Genomic DNA, 13,854 nt, shown 5'->3' with positions numbered 1-13,854 from the left:
TTTCTTTTTGGAACTAGGAGAACTTGACGAGAGATGGGTAGTACTGAGCTTGATTTTTTATTAGCAATATAGCCTAAAACTAAGTTTAAGCCACGTGTATTCCCTTCATTAAATGTTGATGAGTTCCCTTCCCCCGCTCCGTCAGGGCCTCGCATAAAAAGGTGTATGATACGATTGTCCAGGCTCAGTTTCCTTTGTATTTATTTCTCTGTTTTGACCCTTTCCAACATCTATCTTGGAATAATATCAAAGCTGTCTTACAACCAGCCAGAGCTTGAGGGGTTCTTATTTTCCTAGGATACTTGTCAGGGTGTAAGAACTTGGCCTGGTTTCTTCTCTCCTTTTCTCATCTTGGTGCTCGGCCCTCCGTGTCCCAGCCTGCTCCCAGGGTAAGACGGCTAACATTCCTGAATGGAAGCATGAGGATATTTATTGTAAATGTGACCAGATTCTGATACATCCTTAACCCGAACACTGGCGTCTAAATAAAACTGTTTCCAGCAGAAAGACTTAAGTCTACATGTCAGCTAAACTAGGCCATAACTAAGAGATTCTGCTAATCAAAACATTTTGGTTCCAGTCTAAGTGATAAACCAAAACAGAGCCGAACATTAAGTTTACTCTTGTTGAATAGTACATGTAAATGGGTAATATGTTAGACACATAAACACATGCACAGTGAAATATGAAAGATTTATTACTTTCTTTCTCACAGCCACATCCTGTACTAGGTACTTTTGTATATGTTAACTCATGGAATCCTCACAACAGCTTTGAAGGTCATAAGGATTGTCCTTATTTCACAGATGAGGAAACTGAGGCCAGTGAGAAGCTTTCCTTAGGAGGGAGTCGGTAGAACTAGACTGCAAAGATGTATCTCTCAACAGCTAGCTCACTGCTCTTTCACTGGCCACTGACAGCTTGGCCACTCAGCTAATACACATTCAGCCCAACATTTTTATCTGTGTGACCTTGAGGTACGGCAGGACCTCGATTTAGTAAAGAAAGGTCAAATTATCTTCAGTTTGGACATTTTAGAAAATTAATGCATTTTAGGACTTTTCATGGTAAATGCTGAAGAGAGCACTTTTAAGTATATTAATCCCCATTTTCACCACCCACCCTCAAATTTCCCTCTTCCTCTCTTCTGATTCTCTTTTACAAAGAAACACATTCGAGACAACAACTTTAGAATTTTATTTTTGTGAAACTATTATTTTTGCATCAGCTCTCTTTTCACTTTAAGAGAATGAAACTTATACTCCATGTATCTTTTAAGAGGGTTATTTATACGTAGTGTGTGCTATGTGTCCACATAAATTTAGTAGAAACAGCTTTTCATGATTTGAAAAGTGAAAGTATTGTGAAAATATTTCCAGTTGTAAAGCATTTTAGTTAGCTGTCACATTTTATCCATTTTCTGAGAAATTATGATTGTTTTTCTGGCATCGAGAGTTTGATAAAGGCATGAAGTCTGTGCCTGTTCCTTCAGCTGCCTGATAAAGCAGACAGTATTTAGACTTTTAGGAACTAGATCTTTTCTAGCACACTTCCACTCGTACTCACATACTCAACTTCCAGAGTAGGAAATGCTCTAAGCACATGTCTCTAATTTTGTTGTGGATCACAGCTTGGTAACCCAGCAGACATGGCTGAGTGCTTGCCTCTGACCATCAGGGCTGAGCAGCCAAGCCACTGAGGGCCTGCTGACCTCAGACTGCGTCATGTTGGTCTAGGCGGCACTGTCATGCCGTGAGTCTCTGTACAGAGTATGGCAGACGCTGTGTGTGTGTGCACGTGTACGGGAGGCTTATGCCCAGTGAGCACATGTGTGTACTCACTCTGCCTCCAAGCTTGATACCATTTGATCAAATCCTTCACTTTCTTGATTGGATTCTTTTCTTTCAAAACTATAACTTTCTCTTGAACAATTAAGTTGCATGCATGATATAGCTAAACAAAAATACTGACCAATTCAATTTATATGCTAAAAATCCATAGTTATATTAATTGCCATTGGTCTGGTGTGCTGTGTAGTTCTTCTTATTTTTTGTCTTTTTTTTTTTAATTTGATAATATTGTATATTGTCAGTTTTATAGCACAGCTTTAGTCTAATAACAGCATTTATTTGCATTTTTTTTTTTCCAAATGGTTGAGGGGAAAATGTATGTAGTGTGTGGGTCACAAAAGTAGATTCTGTGTTTCGTGGTGTTATTTGTAGTAAACATTTGCAAATCAACGAATGTCTCTTGTTTTTTTAATTGTTAGCTGCTTGGGAATTTAGAAAAGTCAGGTAAATTTGTTATCTTGTAAGTATTGTTCAGACTACAGTTGCATCTCTAACTTCCATTTCTTCATAAATGCATGAAGATTCAAATTAGCTGGTTGCTTTGTGTGTGCCTCATCGTAAAATATTGGCATTTTTCTCTAAACTTGAGTTTTGTTTTTTTTTAAATGACTGCATGGCCTGGAACCTTATTTTGTTATGTGTTTGCCAGATTTGTTCAGATTATTCTCTCTCAAAAGAATGCTTTTCTGTGAATCAAATTTTAAGTTATTCAGAAACTCTGAAAGGCATAAATTGGCAGCTCATCTGTCTTTACTAAATTCTGGTTTTTGGCACGATTCTATTTCTAATAGAAAGGCTAGATTTGCTTTATTTGCTACATGTGGCATGTTTCTGATTTTTCAAGCAAGTTATTTGTATCTTTTATTTCTCATCTTGTTGCTTAAGTATGTATGCTTCTGGAAAAAGGAGGTTCTCTTAAAATCTCATATTTTTAGTCAAGAGAAGAATTAAGGAGAAGAGACTATTGTGGTATGATTTGTGGATAGACAGGGAGTCATTACCTATGTGATCATGGCTATGATAAAAGACAGCCAGTAACTTCATAATACTGCTCAGCCAAATGTTAGCTTTAAACAACCTGGATCGTAATGAGTTTCTGACTGGAAGAAGTTGAACATATTTCTAGGTTTAGACTCCAGTCTTTTGTCTCCATTAAGTCAAAATGAAAGTGACCCTACTGTATCACACTAACCAGTCAAATGAGACAAGGTAGGATTTGCAGATCATTTACCAAAGCTTTTCTTTATCAGGCAATCTGTAAACATTAATTACCCATAAATATTATTGTGATATTCAGAAATGTCGGTGGTCAGTGATTGAGTGGTCATTTTGTGGATAGATTTCTACCTTCTTATTATTACTATTTAAAAATATTTTAGTGTAAGTTTCCTGCATGTTCTGAAGGAGATACTGATAAATCAGAGATAAGATAAAATCTAAAAATACTAGAATAAAATATAGTTGACCATTGGATTTCAAGGTAGAGAGGACATTCCTGAACTTGAAAGAGGAAATAAGTCAAAAGAAACAGTTAATGGATTTGTCTATATGAAAATTAGATTTTTGATCTTTAAGAAGTTTAGTAAAGTCAACTTAGGGGCATGGGGACATTTACAACATTATAAGTCAAGGAAGCCCCTCATTATTCTATTTGAAATTTTTTCACATCATTGAGAAAAAGATGCTTCCACTGTAGAAAAGTGGACAAAAATGAAAGCAAAGAACCACCCCCCTTTACACACAGACACAAACCAGTAAGTGATACATAGAAGAAAAATAGAAATGGCTATAAATATGAAAAAAAATTTAGCTCCGTCAGTATTCACAGGATTATTAATGAAAGCATTTCGATCTTTCAGATTTTCAAGATTTAAAAAAAAAATATTAATGATACCAAATTTTGATGAGGGTACAGGAAAGTGCATATATCATGGAAGTATAAATTATGGCTTCTCTGGTGGAGAATATGGTAATATTATTAAAAACATAAAATGTGCCTGTCCTTTGATTCTGCAATGCCACATCTAGGACTTCAATTCTAAGAAAACAATTATGGATGTACACTAAGAAGGATGCACAAGAGTATTTCTCACAGTACATGTAGGAGCAGCTAACATGTTCTAGGCACCATGCCAAACATGTACAAGGGCAGCTAACATGTGCCAGGCACTGTTAGCTTTCATGCTTATTCTTGTCTAATTTTCACAACAGGTCTATGAGATGTATATAAATCATTGTCAGTATCTAACAGATTGTGATACTAACACAGATGAGTTAAGTAACTTGCCCAAGATCACAGCAGGAAATGGCAGAACTATCTGTGTCAAATATGAGTGATTTGTTAAGCAATCTGTGATACATCTGTAGAATGAAATAATTATGTGGTCAACAAAAATCCTTTATGACACTGGAAAATGTTCTTAATGTGATATGTAAACAGAAGTGCTAAAGATCATAGTGTTGATCCTAATTTCGTTGACTAATCACAAATGTATGGTGATAATACTAAAAGATTATACCACAGAGGGTTAAATAATGATTAACTCTTCATGGTAGGATTTGGCTTGAGTTATTTTCTCATTGTTTTTTTTTTTTTTTTTTTTTTGTATGTGTGGGTATATGGTTTTTATCTTTCAGTCAATGTAAGTTACTTTTTTAGAAAAGTAACTTAGAAAAGAAGAATGACGTAGCTATTAGTGGCTATTTTTATGTCAGTGGCCCAACAATTCAGAAAGTCCCAAAGCCACATGATTTCCAAAATATTTACAAAATAGGGAACTTTTGAATAATAAGATGATGGAAAAGGCAAAAAATAGTCTTTGGTTTCTAAAATTACATATCATATTATTTCCGTTCAAATTGTATTTTGACCAGATTTTGCTTATTGTACATTTTCCTTTTTTGCTAATGAAATGTGGGTTCAGTTCTGTTGCAAATAATATCAATAGGAAGATAACTGAAGGAAAATGAAAGCTCCTTTATAGTTTTGGACAGGCATTCATAAGGTGGAATATGGGCAGACAAAGGTAGGCTTTCTCTTTGAATCATTTAATCTGTCTGATTATCTCTTCTAGGGTAATGTAACCTGTAGGCAATTAATACTTAGCGAAAGTTGACCTGACTGAAGGTTTCCTTAATGGTCTGCAGGTCCCATCTCCTTGATATGGATTAGATCAGTGCCAAACCCGTAAGGAAGTATCATCTTGACTTGGGAGATACCAAACAGCTAACTGAGGATTCTCAGTTATATTCTGTAATTCTCAGAGGATCCAAGTCCAATCCCTTGTATTCTGAGAAGGTGCTATTATGTGGTTTAAGGGAGGTTTAAAAATATCAGCTTCCTACCTCACTGGTAATAAGTTATTTTAAACAGTGACTCTGCTTCCCAGAATTTCTAAGTGATATAGACATTTTATCCTGGTGACCACTAATGAAACTGTACACGCTGCTTCTTGAACCCAGAAGAGAAAGCAAAAATACATATGAATCACACACACACACACACACACACACACACACACACACATACACATATATATATATATATATATATATATGTATATCTATATGATATATATATATAATACAATACAATACTGAACGCATGCCAGTTCTTCACTAGTGTTAACACCAAATGTCACTGTGATACATTGTCAGGGAAACAGTTTTTTAAGAAGTTCAGGTGGGTTCAGGGAAGAGCTCGCCAGGATCAGCAACAGTTCTAGCAACACAGTAGGTCCTCAAGTGTTGGTTGAACTTTTCATTTAGATGTGGGATTTTCACTTGGAAAAACAATAGCTACCACATTTATTTGGCAGCAGCAGTAGACAGATTCTATGATAGGTGCTAAATTATATTTATAGTTTCATTTAATCCTTATTATTACTTTCTGTTACAGTACTGTATTAGAGCCTACAAACCATATGACTAAGCCTTAATTCTTACCCAGGTCTGTGTGATCTTAAAGCTTGCACTCCTTCCATTAAACCTCATTCCTTCCTCTCTGATGTCTATAAAGAGCTATATCCTTTGACTTATGGTTTTGACATCTTAGGACTCTTTTCTGAAAGCCAAAGGCTCGGGCCATTTTTTCCTGGCTGATTTGGAAAGAGGGCTTTGTTTGTGTGAATGTTTGCCTGGGACAGCCTGTGCCCTTAGAAGTGATTAAGTCATGCCTAGCACACTTCGCAACAACACACGTTCTTTGCTGGCATTGTTTTCCAAAAACTGTACACAATAGAGATCAGGAGATCGCCCTGCCTGCTTTGACAACCCAGAGTGCCTAGGAGGCTCTTGAATACAATTGCTTTCCACGCCATGACATCTCACATAGATGCGAGATTAGAGCGGGAATGGAAAAAATAAAAAAGGTAATGAGACTAAACACAGTAGACAGCTGACACACTGCATTGGGAGTTCACATTATTTCCCCTAAAATACTTAAAGGATGTTCACTTGTCCAGATCTTACAACCTTTAGAGCCCCTTCTGAAGGTTCTAAATTAGTTTAATTAGTTAATTAATTAACTTTAACTTTTTTGAATATATAGTATATGCAGATGACACAAATTGAAAACATTCACCTGGTATAGTAGTAAGGCTCCAAAACAGATGTCCTCCACTCCAGGTGGCTGGGGCAGTGGACAGTTTCATGACAAAGTGCCCCACGTCACAATTCAGTCTTGTTTCTATACACCCTCCAGGAGCATATTGTCCCATCATCAAGGTCGCGTATATGAATAACTGATATTTTCTGCTTTGCCTCCCTGGAGGAGGCTGGCAGGGGTGTCCAGCCTCAGCCATGTGCTGACCTGGAAGGCCTCCCTCATGGCTCACAGGCCTACCACTGAACCCAGACCCTGGTGTAGACACTCCACCACATGGAGTTGGGTAAAGGCACGTCCCACCCATGAGGGTCTTGGGTATTCCTTCTCATTAATACACCTTTGTTGAGATCGTTTAAATTTATTGGAGAGAATCTAAAACATGTTGATCCTCTCAGAAGATTTAGGGTTTTGATTTCTTTCTTTCCATGATATTCCTGGGCTTCTGAGGAAAACCCACAGCTGCCTTCCTCAAGGGAGGAAAGAATGCCTTGCCCCACAAATGGTCCTGTCGTGCATCTCTTTTAGGACATGACAGTGGGGCCCTATATTTATAAAATGTGAGAGAGGCCCCTCTAGTGATTCTTATTAAAAAAAGAGAAAACTTTTGTGGTCTCCATTGCTATACATATATGCAGATAATATCTTTAAGTAGCAAGTACATTTAAAAAAATAAATGTATAAACATACCTAAATGAGAAATATTGGCAGGTATATAGCCTTCACAGGTGAGTAGATGGGATGGGTACTGTACTTACCAAGTACCCTGATTTATATGTAAATGTCCAAATTAAATTGTAGCTCAGTGAAAGGATCTGTCAGAGGGTTTGTATACACCATCATTATTAAAGAAATGTGGAGAGCAGTGTATCAGTATGAACCAGGGGGTTCTGGAAAGACATTATGGAGTGGAGGATGTTTAGCTAATTGTTGGATGATTGGTAAGATTTAGAAAGACAAAAAGAAAAAGGGCATTTCTATAAGAAACAGTTGAACTAAAATATAAGATGTATCTTAGAGGACAATGAATAAACCAGTTTTGCTGAGATAAGAAATGTGAATACTAAGAAATAAAGGGGACAATCTAAAAAGCCTGTCTACATATTTAGGTGTTTTCCAGGTAATTTTAGGCCATGTTTTTTTTTTATAGATGATGATTTTAGTCCATGTTTTCTTATAGATGCTTATTTTTCTTTTTCATCTATTATAGTTAAATACTATGATTAAAAATATTTCAAAATCTTTATATTAACTCCAAAGGAAAGAGATAATAAGATTGTGCATGAAGGTAATTATGTAGCAATTTCATAAATGTGCATACTGCTTTTTAAAATATGTACATATACTAAACATATAAATAGAAAAGGGCAGAAGACATATTCAGACATTTTTGAAGATTCAGGTCTTTTGCCCCTCCTCAAGTGGGAGGCGCTGGAGTATTTTTCCATGTGTTAGAGAGACATCAATAGGTTCCTTCATGAGCCTTTTCTAGCAGTGACTCTTAGTCAGGTAGAGAACGCATACTGTATGGAGTCTGCAGAATGTTCTGTCTGGGATCAAGCTGTTTTTTTCACCCCCTTGTGTGCAGCATTCCTGACTGTAGAAACCACAACCAATTTGTTCGAGAGAATCATTGAATTCTTTTGTGTTTATGTTCTTTGTTAAAGATCAGACTTACTCAAAGCTTGATAACTTTTAAAGTACTTGCTTTTAAAAAAAAAGGAAATGGTAATCAAATTTGGTGTGGATGTAGATATTAACATATGCTTTTACTAGCAGGTCATAGCTGAGGAGATTATGTATTTACTAAATTCATCATTGGCTAAAATATTGTTGATTTGTTTTATTGGTCAAAGGAAAATGAATTTATCAAATTAAGTTGTGAATGAAAGCTATTAAAAGATGTATGGTGGAAATTAATATACCGTATCATCTATCAGATGCCCCCCCCTTTTTTTTCTTTAATAAACTAGAACACTTAGAACACTGAAGTTTATGTAGTGGTCTGGTTAGTCTTTAAAGGTGTGTGTGTGTGTGTGTGTGCGCGCGTGCACGCGCGCAAGGGGTACAGACAGACAGACAGATAGATAGATATCTTTGGCCTAGCTTTTGAAACCTAGAATTCTTAAACTCTCATATTACCAAATAAAATTTGTCTGGACCTATGTAGGTTGGTTAACATATTTAAAAGATGTAGTTGCATATTTAAAAGATGCAGTGGAAAATGACTCCTTTCCAGAATAAAAATTTTGAACTTCATTGTTTATTTTCTTGATTTAATTTAGAGCATATGTGTTTAATGTTTTGTAGAGATTTTTATGAACATATTGGACTACTCAGTGTTTTGTATGATTTAAATTAATCATAGTTGGTCATCAGTGAGACTTAAAATCATGTGGTATAATTTTATGCATTCTTTTCATGCCATTTGATAAACAAGATACTCCAGTACCACCCCATCTCCCCTCAAAACCTGGAAAAAAAGATGTATTTTCTTTCCCGTTGCAGATTGGCGGGTGCTGCAGCCTCACTGTGTTCTGTGTGCGTGACAACAGACTAACTCGGATACCTGCTGAGGTGTCACAGGCTACAGAGCTTCACGTCCTGGATGTGGCAGGGAACAGGTAAGCACATTCTGGTTTGCGCTGCTTGAGAGAAAGAAACAACTGTTCCTCCACCTCAGCCTTTGCCATGCATCTTTGCCATCTTGCCTTGCTCCATCTTACAGAATAGGTACCAAGGAGTCGAACGACTCAGGCCCCAGGATGTTTTTAGTTTAGGCACTGGAGTGACTGAGCCTGATGGAGTAGAGAAGGTCAGAAACAGTCTGAGCATGGGGTGCTTTACAGTTTAAGTGGATGCTTCTGTCGAAATGCTTCCCAGAGCAGCAGTACAGTGATGGAAAGGAAGGAGCACTGCCTGATAACTGGGAGACATAGGTTTCACCTCAGCTTTTTAAACTAGCTTTTGTAGATTACTGTGGGCTTCACAGTTTCCTCATCTGAAAAATGAGCTGGAATGAGTCGGAACTAGGCTTGAACCAAGGGTCTTGATATGCTCTGCTGATGACTCTGAATTCTCTGAAATTATAAACAAGATTGTATTCAGGAACACTTTTCTGGCATAAGGATCCACAGCTAATGTTAGAATCGCCAAGTGATTCATAATCCAAAAAAACAGTGAAGAGCTACCAGACTGGTTTCCCCAAGGTCACAGCAGTGACATTTCTCAAGTTCTTGGGTCAAAGGTTGTGTTGGACTACTCACCACTTTCTGGAATATGTCTTCCCTTCACCTTTGTAGAATATAGGTTTGTTTCAGCCATTCTGAACTAATTTCATCACCTCAAATGTCATATGCACTTTCGTTCCCTTGAGACTAACAAACTCTTCTTTCTACCTAGGACCTTCCTCTCTAGCTCCCCACTTTTCTTCATCACTCATGCTTTTATTTTCTCTGGGAAACATTCTTCTCTGAGTCTGCATTTTTAAATTACCCCTAACATAGTACTCACAGCACCCTATGATAATTGCCTGTTTACATGTGTGTAACCCTCCTAAACTTAAAGTTACCTAAAATTGGGTATTACAGCTTATGTGTCATTGTATCATTTGTCCCTTCACAGTACTTAGCACATGGTAGATGCCTGGTAAATATTTGTCAACCGAATGAAAATGTTAGTTCTGCAGAATGAATAACAGACTACTTTAAAATGACTTGTATCACAGGCTTCATTCCCAATAGTTTTTAAAAAAATGCTTTTGATTATTATGTAGTTAGATAGGAGAGAATATGCTGAACCAGGGGAGGATGATCAATGATTTTAAATGATGAATACCAGCGATCTGAAGTGTGTTTGGAGGTTTGTGTTTTAAGTGCTGATTTAGCTGGTCACTTAGGTCAGGCTCAAGCCGCCATGTTTTATTCATGCTAATGTACTATAGACAGCAGTGTTAAACAAACAACAGTACTCAGCAGGAATCTGGAGATGAGTCATGGCCTCAGGGAGTGCCCATCCCCCCCTTTTTAAAGTTAATGCTTTCAGGACATCTTGATAGATTCTTAAGACCACTAACCTGTAACTCAGTATTAATTTGAGTTGAATGTTGCCTCTCTGCTGGACTAAGCCTATCATGAGATTTCTAGCTTGAAAAGTGTGGTTCTTTCTTGACCTCGCACCTCCAGCAGTGGAAACTCAGTGACTCCAAACCTTCCCTGGTTCTTGCCACACTGGTGAGCATGAATTTGCACCACTAATTCTTGAGCCTCAGAAAGATGGCTCTGATGTCTAAAAACTGGTTTTCACATGAGGAGGGCTCCATTCTCCAGTTCTCGGAAGGGAAAGTTAACTTTTTATTATGCTTGGTCTGGGGTGGAGAAAATCCAATTAAAAAGTTGGGTTACATAGCTGTCATATGAATCAGTAAAGTGTGTTATTTAGTCCATGTATATAAGATCCATAACCAGATTTTATGTCTATTAAATATTTAATTACTACTTATTTTAAAGTATCAGTATAGAAACTAATAAAAAAAATGGGGGCTACCATGTCAGCTTTTTAGCTTGTAGAAATAGCACACCATGGGAACTCATACTGAATACAGCAGAAGTTTCTGCCTCTTCTCTCAAGCATAGAAAAATAGCAAAAAACCCCAAGGAGACTACATCTTGGTTTCCAAAAACTTTATTTGACAAGTTTTATAGGATAAATTACAGCAAGAGTAACTATAAAATGCCTCTCGGAAACTAAGTATCAAACTTTCTGGTACAGGAACGGAGGAGGTGTCTTGTATCCTCAGCTACCCATGCACACAGAACATACATTTCTTTAATTCTTAGATTCTCTCCCATAGAAATATCCACTCAAATCAAGTATTTGAGGATCTTCCTTATAGTATTAGTAGTACCAAATACTAGAAACAATAGCTGTCAATGAGGAAATAGTTTATAGCTTTGAATTTTATAATCCAAAAATTTAAATTGAAAAACATTACAGAATGTCACCTCATACCAGTTATAATGGCTATTATCAAAAGACAAGACATAACAAGTATTGGCAAGTATGTAGAGAAAAGGGAACCCTCATACACTGCTGATGGGAATGTAAACTGGTGCAGCCACTATAGAAAACAGTGTGGAAGTTTCCTCAAAAAACTAAAAATAGAACTACCTTATGACCCAGGAATCCCACTTCTGGGTATTTATCCAAAGAAAATGAAAACAAGATACCAAAGAGAGATCTGGACTCATGTTCATTGCAGCATTATTCACAATGGCCAAGATATAGAAACAACCTAAGAATCTATCAGTAGATCAGTGGATAAAGAATATGTGTGTGTGTATGTGTGTGTGTGTCTCTGTGCATACATATAATGCAATATTATTCAGCCATGAGTAGTACAGTCTGCCATTTACAACAACATGGATAGACTTCAAGGGTATGAAGTAAGTCAAACAGAGAAAGACAAATACTGTATGATCTCACATGTAGGACCAAAAGAAGTTGAACTCAGAAACAGAAGAATGGTGGTTACCAGGGACTGTAGGGAGTGAGAGAAATGCGGAAGCTATTGGTCAGAGGATACAAACTTTCAGTGATAACTTCTGGGGATCTAATGTACAGCTGGCGCCTGTAGTTAACAGTAAGTACTACATTATATACTTGAAAGTTGCTAAAAGAGTAGGTCTTAAATGTTCTTACCACACATACACACACAGAAAAATGGTAATGATGCCAGGTGATGGAGGTGTTAATTAAGCCTACTTTGGTAATCATTTCATAATATATAAACATATCAAGTCATTATGGTGTACACCTTAAACCTACCCAATGTTATATGTCAATAATATCTCAATAAAGATGAGAAAAATGAAAAAATATTAAAAGACAAAACATAACAGTATATAGCTATACTGTGGAATGATAAGCAGTTAAAGAATGAAATATTTCTGTGTGTAAGTGACACAGAAGGAGGCTCATGATATCAAGTAAAAGACCAAGTACCTATAGCACTCTCCTTTTTAGTTTATGATTTTTTTAAAAAAACTTACCTGTGTAGTACATCAAAATATTAATAGTTCCTTTAGAGGAGGGGTGGAGACTTGAGTTTATAGGGATTTTTCACTTTAGATATTTTAGTATTATTTAAGTTTTTTCACTGATTATATTCTCTATTTAATATACCTTTAAACATTTCTTTAAAACTTTGAAAACTTTGCTTAAAACTAAAAATTCTAATGGGAGCTAACAAACAGATGAAACATTTCATTGTAAAAGTATTCAGCCATAGGTCAACTTAGTAGTACATTAATCAGGAGGCCATGTTTAGTCATTAAATAAATTTGACAGTGCAATTACTATGGTAGTTCAGAGGTGGGGAAGGACATTTCAGGTTGAGTTGGTCATGGATGTAACCAGAAATGAGAGGCTCATGGTTTGCTTATCCATTTGCTTTAGTCTTTGTATCATCGATGTAAATAGTAAGCACGGGCCTTCTATTTCTGGGAGGATGCGGTCCTAAATAGAACATGGAGCTGTACAAATGGGGCTGTGGTTTCTTGTGTTGATTCTGTAGTGTTCAGAAGGTACCAGAATAAACCAAAAATGTATTATTTACTCCTCTGGAAAGCAGGGATACATATTTATTTATCTTTTTTTTTGCTTATATCTGGGATTGTTCACCCAAGAGAAACAGGAGTGTGTGTCTTTTTTTCTCCAGACCAGAGAGTCAGTGAGAGAGTTGGCCCAGCCTGTAAAATGTGTGTTCAGACTGAGCAGGAAACAGGACCCTTTTTTTTTCTTTTGATACCACAGGAATCCATCCCTTTGTCCACGAGACACTTGTAAACATGCTTGTGTATGGTGTGTGCTCAGTCAGCAACTGCCATCTTCAAGCTGGCATTTTGATTCTTTGCAGGAAAACGAGTGTTTTAGACAGCAAATTAATCTTACATGGCTTGGTTGAATGTGATTATATGTTGTAGAGTCTAGTAACTTATTTTAGCTTTACCATGTGATTTGTCATCCTTAGAAGAAGCTGTTATTTATTATTGATGCTCTGTTTAGCCTTTTATTTGTCCTTTTGCTTTAGCATTTAGCCGGGAAACCAGTTATTAGTCTGAGAAGGTGCGATGACCAGGTTTGAGTATCTGTGGTTTGTGCCAGCTCTCAAATCTTTACTTTTTTTTCTTTATGCTCTTGTGATTAAGAAAGGAAGAGATGCTGACTATAGATTTCTTGCCCAAGACCTCGAAACTTTATACATTCTAGAGATGTTAGCTTAGCCCTTTTTAAAAAGAAATAGGAACAAACTTTCAAAATAAATTATCCTTTTGTTCAATAAAATGAAAAAGAGTTTGATGTGCTTTAAGCTTTCACAGTGTATTTGGATATTCCTTTTAA

General features: G+C 36.6%; 1 protein-coding gene across 1 annotated transcript in view; it reads left to right on the top strand.

Moving 5' to 3' along the window:
* The window catches only part of LRRC1 (leucine rich repeat containing 1), a 116,079-nt gene that overhangs the window by 95,777 nt on the left and 6,448 nt on the right, over positions 1-13,854 (top strand). Inside the window, exon 11 of the mRNA XM_039853315.1 lies at positions 8,962-9,077. Within this exon, the coding sequence (XP_039709249.1) occupies positions 8,962-9,077 (116 nt within the window). The remainder of the gene's footprint in view (positions 1-8,961; positions 9,078-13,854) is intronic.

Source organism: Pteropus medius, unplaced genomic scaffold, assembly GCF_902729225.1.
Source record: "Pteropus medius unplaced genomic scaffold, Ma_sr-lr_union100, whole genome shotgun sequence".
Taxonomy (NCBI): domain Eukaryota; kingdom Metazoa; phylum Chordata; class Mammalia; order Chiroptera; family Pteropodidae; genus Pteropus; species Pteropus medius.
This window is presented reverse-complemented; position numbering and strand designations above follow the sequence as displayed.